The sequence below is a fragment of the Leptonychotes weddellii genome, chromosome 3 (genome assembly GCF_054177405.1).
Source record: "Leptonychotes weddellii isolate Sample4059 chromosome 3, ASM5417740v2, whole genome shotgun sequence".
Taxonomy (NCBI): Eukaryota; Metazoa; Chordata; class Mammalia; order Carnivora; family Phocidae; genus Leptonychotes; species Leptonychotes weddellii.
The window spans coordinates 50,711,609-50,724,077 of record NC_138371.1 but is presented as its reverse complement, the minus strand read 5'-3'; the positions used below and the strand labels follow the sequence as shown (position 1 = coordinate 50,724,077).

The 12,469-nt window shown below is 44.1% G+C and overlaps 1 protein-coding gene across 5 annotated transcripts in view; it reads right to left on the bottom strand.

The window, feature by feature from the left end:
* The window catches only part of NFE2L2 (NFE2 like bZIP transcription factor 2), a 36,722-nt gene that overhangs the window by 4,033 nt on the left and 20,220 nt on the right, over positions 1-12,469 (bottom strand). For all 5 annotated transcript variants that reach the window (XM_081814112.1, XM_081814111.1, XM_081814114.1 and 2 more), the window contains exons 2-3: positions 1,482-1,748; positions 878-967 (exon numbers count right to left, since the gene is read on the bottom strand). In XM_081814112.1, coding sequence (XP_081670238.1) covers positions 878-967; positions 1,482-1,748 — 357 coding nt within the window. The remainder of the gene's footprint in view (positions 1-877; positions 968-1,481; positions 1,749-12,469) is intronic.

Here is a 12,469-nt window from a genome sequence, read left to right as displayed (position 1 = left end):
TTTTGTATTGTGTAAGGGTCTTTTTTTTTTTTTTTTTTTAAAGATTTTATTTATTTATTTATCAGAGAAAGACACAGCGAGAGAGGGAACACAAACGGGGAGTGGGAGAGGGAGAAGCAGACTCCCCGCCGAGCAGGGAGCCCGATGCGGGACTCGATCCGGGGACTCCAGGATCATGACCTGAGCTGAAGGCAGTCGCTTAACCAACTGAGCCACCCAGGCGCCCTATTTCTTTTTTTTTTTTAAAGATTTTATTTATTTATTTGAGAGAGAACACATGAGAGGGGATAGGGTCAGAGGACGAAGCAGACTCCCTGCCGAGCAGGGAGCCCGATGCGGGACTCGATCCAGGGACTCCAGGATCATGACCTGAGCTGAAGACAGTCGCTTAACCAACTGAGCCACCCAGGCGCCCCACCCCAATTTATTTCTAAGTACCTATAACCAATGAGTTATTTGTTTCCATGGTTATGCAGATCCATGCTTCTGAGTATGCAGGGATAAGTGGTTTTGGTTTTGTATTGTGTAAGGGTCTTTTTTTTTTTTTTTTTTTAAAGATTTTATTTATTTATTTATTTGAGACAGAGAGCACATGAGAGGGGGGAGGGTCAGAGGGAGAAGCAGACTCCCTGCCGAGCAGGGAGCCCGATGCGGGACTCGATCCCGGGACTCCAGGATCATGAGCTGAGCCGAAGGCAGTCGCTTAACCAACTGAGCCACCCAGGCGCCCCAGGGTCTTTTTTTTTTTTAATTGTAAAGTTATCTACAGGCTAAGGTTTCTTTGGCAAAATTTCCTAAAATATTTTTTTAATAGAGACACACTTATAGGATATATTAGATATAGCTGGGGAGTTTCACTGTTAGCCAAATGTTGTACCTCATTGTCATCTACAAACGGGAATGTCTCTGCCAAAAGCTGCATGCAGTCATCAAAGTACAAAGCATCTGGTTTGGGAATGTGGGCAACCTAGATAAAAGGAAAGACAGAAAAGAAAAAGACTGTTCAGTGTCATACAAGGTTTATCATTTAGTTAATCAAACATTTATCTTCTTTCAGAAATCAGTTTAGTGTAGTATAGAGCACAGAATCAAACAAACCAGACTATCTGGGTTCCGTTCTTGGCTTCCCCAATTTCTTGAGTGCTCTGGGCAAGTTACTGAGTCTCTGAGCTTCAACTGCTTATCTGTGAACAAAACACTAGTAATCTGTACTACTAGTTTTATTGCTGCAAGATCCTTACGTAATGTTTCCACAGCTTACAAAGCACTGTCATGTAACTTATGCCCTTTGCAATCCTTACAACTCTGTGAGGTAAGTTAGTCAGGTGTTGAACTCATCAGGAGGTTGGGAAGTTGACTTGATATGGTAATGAAGACATAGTAAAAGGCAAAGCTGGAACTCAAATCCAGATGTTTTAACTCTTGGGCCAGTATTTGTTCCTTAAACCCTGACACCTTCCCAAGAACTGAGTTTTCTGTACCTGGGAGTAGTTGGCAGATCCACTGGTTTCTGATGGGATGTGCTGGGCTGGCTGAATTGGGAGGAATTCACCTGTTTCTTCATCTAGTTGTAATTGAGCAAAAAAGGCTTTCTCTTGCTCCTTTTGGAGTTGTTCTTGTCTTTCCTTTTCAAGTTTTTTCTGTTTTTCCAGTTCATGCTCCTTCCGTCGTTGACTGAAGTCAAATACTTCTCGACTTACCCCAAGATCTATATCTTGCCTCCAAAGTATGTCAATCAAATCCATGTCCTGTGTTTTAAAAAAAAAAAAAGGAAAGAGACCACGGTTAAGATGGTTTTTTAAATGGCAGATATCCTATAATTTACATTATGCCATTGTTGATGGTCGGGGGTAGGGAGATGACAATCTGAATGGTAACACAGATCCAGTGTTCTGGAAGGGCATAGTTAATTCCATTCAATGAATCTATTCATTAAAAGAAACAACAGCCTACAAACACAGCCATCCATTCTAATCACTTATTACTTGGATTATTAACAACTGGGTGATAGTAGAGGTCACTAAAGAGCAAAGTAACATGCTGCACATTAAAGCTCTTGAATTAAAAGAAATCCCACACTTGTTTAATGGAATATAGAAATTAGAGCAAGCACTCCAAGCCACTGGTTTCTTATGACAAATGGAGTTTGGAAAACATAATCAAATATGTGGAATTTTTTCTAAACCTCAGCAAATATCCATTTTACAGAGGGGGAGAACCCTTGTTAAATGTCAATCTAGCCATTGTGAAATATCACCATTCTTTTGGTATTTCCTACACTGAATTACCTTCCCCCATCATTTCTTGCTATTCTTGTCCCCGTGGCTCATTTATTGAAACAATTTCCTCTTGACTTGAGTTTTAGCTCCTGAGGCATGAACAAATCCGTAAAGAACAGTCCTAATCTTGTGACCCAGGGATGCAGCAAGAGGCTGCCTTGAGAAAGAGGTAGTGCTCACTAGTTTCACTTCTGAGAAATCACAAATAACCCTCTTAAAAAAACGCACAAAATTAAAAACAATGAAACAAAAGACATGGCTCCAGGGAAGGAAGGAAGTTACTAAAAGTTTATTATTTCTATTTTTTTTTGATAATGTCTGATTCATCTAGTTTTCTTCCCCCCCGCCTTTTTTTTTTTAAGATTTTATCTATTTGTCAGAGCACGAGCAGGGGGAGGGGCAGAGGGAGAAGATTCCCTGCTGAGCAAGGAGCCGGATGCGAGACTTGATCCCAGGACCCTGGGATCATTACCAGAGCCCAAGACAGATGCTTAACCGACTGAGCCACCCAGGCGTCCCGGAAGTTACTAGAAGTTTTAAGATATGGGGAGAATCTTACAATGAGGGAATGGTTATTTTGATCTCTGTAACAAAGCTAGGCCTTGGTACCATGTCCAGATTTTCCTAACCACGTGTTAAAAGCAGTTTTTCTGATTTATAACTTTAGTTTTTGGAAAAGTCTACACAGGTAGGAAATTTAAATCACTTTCCATTTAAGACATCATCTATTCTGAAAATAATAATAACGAACTGAGACTCGAAAAATCAAGACATGGGGGGAAGGGAGCTGGAGCCTGAAGGCAGGTGGACACAGTGCGCACAACCATCACAGATGCATTTCGGTTCTGATGACGGCTGGCGGCACTGGGTGGCCCGGTGTGTCGAGACTCTACTACTTTCTGCCTCCAAGGACAAAAATAACATGGCTGTTGCTTCACTGAGCAGTTAGGCTATTTCTACCCAACAGAGGAGGAGCAGGCCACCCAGCCTAAGGGCAGCACAGCTGCATGGGTAGCAGAGGCCACCTCTAAGCCCTGGTGGTAGAATCATAAATGCTGTTTATCAGTATTCTCGCCCGGAGCAGGGTTGAAGAGTATCCGGCACACACAGTAGGTGTAGTTAGGACGGCATCTGTAGCTCTTCAGAACTACAGCTGACATCTACTGAAGGCTTTCTACATGCCAAGCATTGTTCGAAGTACTTTACCATATATACAAATGAATCCACAAGACAACCATATAAAGATAACATTCTTATTTTACAGACGAAAATACTGAGGTTTAGAAAAAAGGGATACTGCTAGAAAGTGTACAGGGATATGTCCTGGGCAGCCTCGATCTTGGACTCGTGCTGTCTTAAACCCCAAGTTACACTAAAAAATACAAAATCTGATCACTGACCAGTGGTTCTTAAATTGGGCAGGATATGGGGCGCCTGGGTGGCTCAGTCAGTTAAGCGGCTGCCTTCGGCTCAGGTCATGATCCCGGGGTCCTGGGATCGAGCCCCGCGTCAGGCCCCCTGCTCAGTGGAGAGTCTGCTTCTCCCTCTCTCTCTGCCTACTTGTGCTCTCTCTCTCTCTGTCAAATAAATAAATAAAATCTTTAAAAAAAAAAAAATTGGGCAGGATATAAAATCCATTGTCATATATATACTTTGCTTTCACATCTTGGTGGTGTGAAAAAGTGGCCAGTTTACAGAAGGTTGGATTGAGCCTCAGATCGTCTTCCTGGCCACAAGAGCATAGCAACCATAGAGCATTTATTCACACATGGCTCTCTCCTCAGACAGCTCCCCACTAACACTGAGCATGAAAATCATTTCCAGTTTAAAAATGATGTGTTTCCACCATTTTAATGGACACATTTATCCAAAGGTCATGTGAAAGACAAAGGTCCAAGGCAGAGAGAAACCTACTTTAAAATTCTGATTTGGTAGGTCATATCTTCTTAGTGAATTTAGATACAGCAGAGAATCCTAACTAGGCTGTTCTCCAAGCTGGAGCAAAGGGAGCAAGGTATTAAGGAGGTCTTCAGACTATTCACATCCACTGAAAGCCAGCACTAAAAATTAAAAGAATGCATGATCACATAGTCTCAGTTGAACTCTAGTCCCTCTCAAGAACTGATGCAGACAGTGCGCTGACCTCTTCAGATCAACAGAAGAGAAATGCAAACACGTGTCCTGGCACCTGGGGTCACTCTGGCGCATCCCTTCCTCACTTGCCCAGAATGCCTCGGCGGGGGCTTCTCTCCTTGTTAAGAGATCCCGGGATAAAAAGCATCATCCAGTTTTGATTTTTTCATAAAAGAATTGAAAGAACACTGAAGCAGTTTATGCTGCAAATACCTGCTCACAAACCAGACTTCCAGAGTATCCCCAGAATCCAGCTCTATGGGCTGAAAGAAAATTTCTACTGTAATTTACTCTAAAATTATCAGTGGCGGCCACACCAAGAGTTGATACAACTCTATTCTTTCCTTTCCTCCCCTTTCCCCGCACCAGATGAGCTGTCTTGAGTGGGTTCAGATGGTTTAGCTATACATTCAGTATATAACTGTTCTATCCCACCCCTATCATACAGATGTTGGTGGATCAAGTGAGACGTGAAAGAAATCTCTCCATAAATGTAAAGTCTATGCAAATGTTGCTGTGCATGCTGACAGTGATGGTTCTAGAACTTGTTGTAATATAAGCAAGATCAAACGCAAGGCCAATGGATGATCATGAAGCTGTGGACCTCAGTGCAGTGGGAGCCTGCAATAACATTCAGCAATGAAGCTACTTGGTTGCTCCTCAGGGAGGGTCTGAAATGGACTACTGGGCTTGTGCAACATGTATTGAAAACAAAAACACATAACATACACTTTCCTGTTTACTTTTATGTACACACATACACCCATTCAACTGTTGTTCAATTCCTGACAGGACTACCCTTCAATGCACAGCCAAACTGATTCAATTTTTAAAAATTTCCCCTAACATACTCAGAAAAGAACACCTTGATGGATCTTTATCAACAAACAGGAAAAAGAGATCACAAAGCATCACCTGGATCAGCTCTTAAGCATCCTGTTCTCCTGTGATCTGAAACAATGCTGGGCCCAGGGAGGCGGATCATCTCCTACAGCCCAAGCTTACTGTCTCCACCAGGAATGCTACCAAAAGATGTTTCAAGTGACAACATCTACTTGGTTTTTTGTTTTTTTTAAATATTTTATTTATTTGACAAAAAGAGTGAGAGAGCACAAGCAGGGGAAGCAGTAGAGGGAGAGGGAGAAGCAGAATCCCCGCTGAGCAGGGAGCCTGACGTGGAACTTGATCCCAGGACCCTGGGATTGTGACCCGAGCCGAAGGCAGATGCTTAACCATCTGAGCCACCCAGGCGCCCCAACATCTATTTGTTCTTAAGGCAGACTGGGCAGCCTTCCATGAGATCATAGTGGGACCAAAACAGGTTTCAAAGTGTCCTCAAAGGTTTTCCTCTGTGTTTTAACGCTTATTTTTATGTAGTGTTTATTGTTGCTATGGGAAGTCTCTAAAAGAAAACTTCTGCTTAAAAATAAAAGCAAGGGTGGTCTTAACTACCCTGAATTCCTTAAAACAGATGTTCTGATCAAATTTAGAATGAAGTAACAATGGGTTTCTTGTCATGGCCTTCATATATTATCCTCTGTCTTACTCACATTTTCACATAATTTTCAGAAGAAAACACCTTCAGGGATTTGATATTGTAGTATGCAATCTTCAAAGCTTTATGTTGAAAATGAGAACTGTGTCCACCCAAGACTTGCTGTTGGCGAGCCCCACGGCCTCGGGACTGTTCTGTGCTACCCTCACAGGCAGGGGGCACTTCCTGCAAGGAGCCCTGTGACGGGGCACATGACTTCTTCCACAAATGACCTATCCCCGCACGTGCACCATCTAAGAGGAAGGAGTCTGGGCGCAGCCCATCAACAAACAAAAACAGGACACCAGACAGTGGGGAAGGGAAATGCCTAAGGAAAAGCTAAAACTGCTCTAAGGCATATAAATCCCAGGCCCTGAGAAAGAATAGCTTCTTAACCCCTCCAAGCCCCTAAAGAGGAAGGCCGCCACGTTAATTGGCAGGTCAGTAGAGTCTGGGGAAGGAGAGGAAAGCAGGGGAATGGTTTCTACAGCATTCCAACAGGTATTGCCTTAGGACTAGGGAAAAAGCTGACTGTGAGCCTTCACATGCCATATGGAGCCACCTGATAACTGAATTTTTTGTTGTTGTCCTTTAGTGATTCCTGAGTGTGTTGCAAATTATGCTGCTAGCTTGGCTTACACAAAAGATGACAATTTAATAAGAAACATAAATGTTTGGCAATTTGCATTAAATCACCATCTGGTCCAACGGAAATCTTCATATTTAAAATGTATATATCATCATTTGCCATCTGTTTAATCTATTACATGTTTTATGGGGAATCTGAAGTTGGATTATTAACTCCTACCACTTTGAAACAAACATTTTTGTTCCAGGATAAAGAAAGGAGAAAGGCCTTGAACAAATCAGCATTTTTCATACTCAGATGAACCAAAAAAATTAGAAAAGATAAGGCAAGATAGCACCATCTCCTCTTAAGTAATTCTGTAAACCGAGCCTTTGGGAAAGTATCTGAAATGAAAGATAAAATGACTTCTATAATATATCCAACACATGTAAATGAGGCTTGCACCTCTCAACCCACTGCCCTGCCCCCCCCCTTCCATCCTTTGTCTTGAGGATGGGAAGGTGGTGGGAGGTTTGCTTCTAAAAATAAATTTCACCAATAAACTTAAAAAAAAAAAAATTAACTGCACAGATTACTAAGCTTGTAAACAGAAAATGAAAACTGCTACTCACTTTCAATTTTACTGTGTAAGCATGAAACCATGTCTCCAGCTACTCCTTCAAATCATGTATTTCCATTAAGAATAAGTCTTTTAAAGTTTATTCTGAGATCTCTCCTTCATTCAAATATTAATTATTGGCATTCAGAGTCTTAAGTTATTTTTTTCAGTAATTTTTTTCCCCATCCATGTCAGTCTTTAGATTATGCCCAGGTGGTTATATTATTCACCTGAAAATGAAATCTGGTTTAATATTTTTTCCATAGAAGGGGCGCCTGGGTGGCTCAGTTGTTAAGCGCTGCCTTCAGCTCAGGTCATGTTCCCGGGGTCCTGGGATCGAGCCCCGCATCGGGCTCCCTGCTCAGCAGAGAGCCTGCTTGTCCCTCTCCCACTCCCCCTGCTTGTGTTCCCTCTTCGCTGTCTGTCAAATAAATAAATAAAATCTTTAAAAAATATATTTTTTTTTCCACAGAAGCTGCTCCAATATTTTTGAGCAAAGCCCAATGGAACATGATATCCTACCCCGCTGTCTGACACGAAGGGCCATAGCTGGCTACAACAGAACCGAGGGCATGCTCAAATTCTGAAGAACTGATAAAACAACAAATCTCTCCTTGATTCTCTCCTTGTGACTGCAGACAGGGCTGTTTGACCTCAGTGTGGATAGCCGAGCCATGTGGTGAGTCCACGCCCAGTGAATTTCAGTGAACCTTAGGTAAAGTAGGTAGAGGAGTTAGATCCAGTGCTCCTGAAGGTTCTGCAACTGCAGTCATCTCACTGATGACTATTACATTTCATAAATATTTATCTGCCCATTTACTTCCCTTAGCTTCTCTCCCATGGCGTCATTACAAGAAAATACACAACAGGGACGCCTGGGTGGCTCAGTCGTTAAGCATCTGCCTTCAGCTCAGGTCATGATCCCAGGGTCCTGGGATCGAGCCCCACATCGGGCTCCTTGCTCAGCAGGGAGTCTGCTTCTCCCTCTCCCTCTGCCTGCAGCTTCCCCTGCTCGTGCTCTCTGACAAATAAATTAAAAGGAAAAAAAAAAGAAAAGAAGATACACAAGACAATGCCAATTGTTTTTTCAGTGAGCATTCTAGAGAAGGCAGATAACAGGTTATTCTTGCACTTTTGGTTCTGCACTGATGTGCTAATGTCTAAATATAGTTGCTACAGTAATTGTGAAGTAGTAAGAGTCACAAAGTTTGTGTATGTATATACATATGTAAAACCACAGAATGTTAGGCGTGGAAAGGGCCTCTTAGCTGTCTAGGCCAAGTATAAATGTCACCGAGTTAACTTCTGTGTAACTACAGCTCCATTTTTAAAAATAACTGGCCTAGCAAAAAGTTCTGTCGGCAGAGACTCCTAGTAGATAGTAATAGTTACCACTAGTCCAGGTTTTCCTTTTAGAGAAATCTTTCTAAGGATTATTTCTCCAATCTTCAACAATCAGCGATTTCTTTTTTTTTTTTTTTAAGATTTTATTTATTTGCGAGAGAATGAGAGAGAGCATGAGAGGGAGGAGAGTCAGAGGGAGAAGCAGACTCCCCGCTGAGCAGCGAGCCTGACGCGGGACTCGATCCCTGGACTCCAGGATCATGACCTGAGCCGAAGGCAGTCGCTTAACTAACTGAGCCACCCAGGCGCCCCCAGTGATTTCTAACAATAAAAATTCTCACACATACACCGAGAGATCAATTATTCAACAAGTTAAAACCCTAGATCACGAGTTTGTTCTTCCCTGAGGAGTGGAATCATCCTTCCACCCTTTTGTCTTTCAAGTAGAAAACAGTCCAGTTTCCTGAGTCTGGCATGTTACTATGTACAGACATTTTCATGGGCTGCTTCCTGTTCACAAACAAGTTTCTCAGCAATGACTCAATCTAAGAAATATGATCCAGCCAGTTTACTGGAACTCTCACCCATTATGCTTGTCTGCAAGCTGCAAACACGATGCAAAGATAAAGCAAAACTGGAGAGTGAAGAGAATAGGAACTTGGATTGCTGGTTTTCTCAGGAGGTACATATGTGTTTAGCCAAAAAGAAGTCAGAAAGGACACTGAATTTCCAAAAAGGTAGGTGATCCCACCTGCTACAAAAAGTACACAGATCCAGCTCATCTAAAGAAGTTTCACACCTGCACCCTAACAGACTCCTTACTTGGTGGTTTGTATTTGGGTGGATGCTGCCGCCAGGCCTGTGAGGGCTTCTGGGAAGGTTTATCATGAGTTTGCAGGAGAATGGCTTGGTTTGATAAGCAAACTTCAGGATATATTTTTCTAATCTCTTTCACATCACATTCAGTTCTGGACACCGTCCTCCACACACGAAAGGAGTTCTGTGAGTAGGTCTCCCAACCCTAGTAGAATGATTCTACTGGGGGACGCCTGGGTGGCTCAGTCAGTTAAGCGGCTGGCTGTCTTCTGCTCAGGTCATGATCCTGGGGTCCTGGGATCAAGTCCTGTGTATGGCTTCTCCCTCTGCCTGCCGCTTCCCCTGCTCTCTGACAAATAAAGAAAATCTTAAAAAAAAAAAAAAAAAAAAAAAGAATGATCCTACTAGGAAACAACCCACCCCCCCCTCCAAGAACCTTCAGGAGCACTGGATCTAACTCCTTCTACCTACTTTTCCTAAGGTTCACTGAAATTCACTGGGCGTGGACTCACCACATGGCTCGGCTATCCACACTGAGGTCAAACAGCCCTGTCTGCCCATCCTGGTGTGCCTTCCTCCTACGGGGCAGCTACCAGGAGGGAGAGCAGTGCTCCAGGACGCCTCAACTGCTGGCACTCTTTACAGCCACTTCTGCTACTTCTAAATACCCTGTGTCATCTTTAGCCTCTTTGGGTCCTGCTTTTTTTTTTTTTTAAGATTTTGTCAGACAGCGCACAAGCAGGGGGAGCAGCAGGCAAAGGAAGAAGCAGGTTCCCCACTAAGCAGGGAGCCTGATGCAGAACTCAATCTCAGGACCTGGAGATCATGACCTGAGCAGAAGGCAGACGCTTAACCAACTGAGCCACCCAGGCGTCCCTAGGTCCTGCATTTGTAAGAAGAAATTATTTTCTTTTCTTTATTTTCTATTTATTTCAATCTTAAAGCTCCTTTTCAGATTTAACTGCCCGCCATTAGCTTTAAAAAGAATCAGGAGAGTTACCCAGGCTTGGAGGCTGAGTAAGTACTATATGCTGGTTGACCACCGCTAGCCAGAGACCTTGTTTGCCACGGTGGGGTGGGTGCTGAATATTAGATACAGATATATTAAATGTGGTAATACATATAAACTATCTAAAACACTGTTTGTTTTTTGTTTTTTTTACTGTAGACTGTTAAAATACATTCTAAGGGGTCTGTTTTATTTTTTTAGCATGCTCTCTTTTGAGAATGAAATTTTTTTTTTTTTAAAGATTTTATTTATTTATTTGACACAGAGAGAGAGACAGCGAGAGAGGGAACACAAGCAAGAGGAGCGGGGGAGGGAGAAGCAGGCTTCCCGCAGAGCAGGGAGCCCGATGCGGGGCTCGATCCCAGGACCCCGGAATCATGACCTGAGCCGAAGGCAGACGCCTGACGATTGAGCCACCCAGGCGCCCCGAGTATGAAATCTTTCTTGAAATAATGAGCCACTCCTCACTAAAACTTCATTTTACTGGGATGGTGGTAGTTATAATAAAGGTGGTGGGTCAAGATCAACAAGATTAGTGTATGTAACTACCCTAAATGGATCATCACTCCATCTCCCCATCTAATACGTATGTACAGATCACCTCTCAGGTGCCAGGAACTGTGCAAGGTGCCTGGGAAAAAAAATAAGACAGTCTCTGATCTTAGTTTGGACACGATGAGAAGCATATAGGAGCCAAGGCAGCCCCAAGGCAAGTATCACTAAACTGCACAGAGGTCACAACCGACCAAGTCACAACTGTGTGAATGTGAATGTCCACTTAATAAACCAGGGTGTTACACCTGGTTTCCAAAGGTCTAATCCAAGGAAACATTTGAAAGCAAAGGAGGTTATGGAGGTGGAGAGACGAGCGAACCACGAACACATGACCACTCACTTTATGCATTCCTGGTCTCCCCTCTTCGAGGCATAGTGTGTCACCTCCTCTCCCCACAGAGGCTCAGACTCCCCAGCACAAGGACGATTCTCAGACCCAGAGGCTTCCTCCCCACACACGTGGACTTCTCCGTCAGCATGACTCACGTCAGCTGAGCTGGGTATTACTGCTAATGCCACACTGTCCCGGAATGCTACAATTGAAGGGACCACAGGACTCACACAGACGGCCCCTTTCATTTTTCTTTTTTTAAAGATTTTATTTATTCATTTGAGACACACAGATACAGAGAGAGAGAGCACGAGCAGGGAGAGAGGCAGAGGGAGAAGGAGAAGCAGGCTCCCTGCCGAGCCAGGAGCCCGATGTGGGGCTCAATCCCAGGACCCTGGAATCATGACCTGAGCCGAAGGCAGATGCTTAACCATCTGAGCCACCCAGGCGCCCCCCTTTCATTTTTCAAACAGGAAACAGGCCGGAGGATGAAATGACTTGCCCCAAGGTCAGAGGTCAAGGATTCCAAAACCTCTCTACAACTCTTCCAAGTTATTTGGCAGAGAGGAAGAGATACACTGATACATTTTTGCTCCACCTTAATTTTTAAATGACCCTCTCTGGCTCTACCTTGCCAGCGTGCAGGCTTGCACTGTGGCTGGCGTCTGCCAAGCACTCATGGTTTACAGGGGCATCCGCGGGCAGTTCTCATTCCAGCCTCACTGCAGTGCCCGAGGGAGCTGCTTTATCTTCACTTAGGGATGAACACGTTTCGGCTTTGGGCACTGAGCAACCCTGCCCCAAATCACATGTTTGGCAAGCGGCAGAGCCAGGACTCCAACCCAGAACGGCCTCTGGGCCTGCCAGGCTCTTCCCAAGCCATGGGGCCGCTCCCCAGCACTCACACCCCAACAGGACAAGGTCTTGGAAACTGCTTTAGCCCCAATGCCCTCTCCCCAGGCAGGACAGGCAGACTTGGAAGCCATCCCTCTTTACATGAGGGCCTGCCTGCCCTGATGACTGCTGGTAAGTCAGGTCCACTTAGCTGCGCCAGGAGACGTTTGCATTTAAATCTACCTTCCTGGGCGCCTGGGTGGCTCATTGGGCGTCTGCCTTCGGCTCAGGTCATGATCCCAGGACCCTGGGATTGAGCCAAGCACTGAGCTCCCTGCTCCACGGGAAGCCTGCTTCTCCCTCTCCCACTCCCCCGCTTGTGTTCCCTCTGTCAAATAAATAAAATCTTTAAAAATCAATCAATCAATCAATCTACCTTCCCATAAG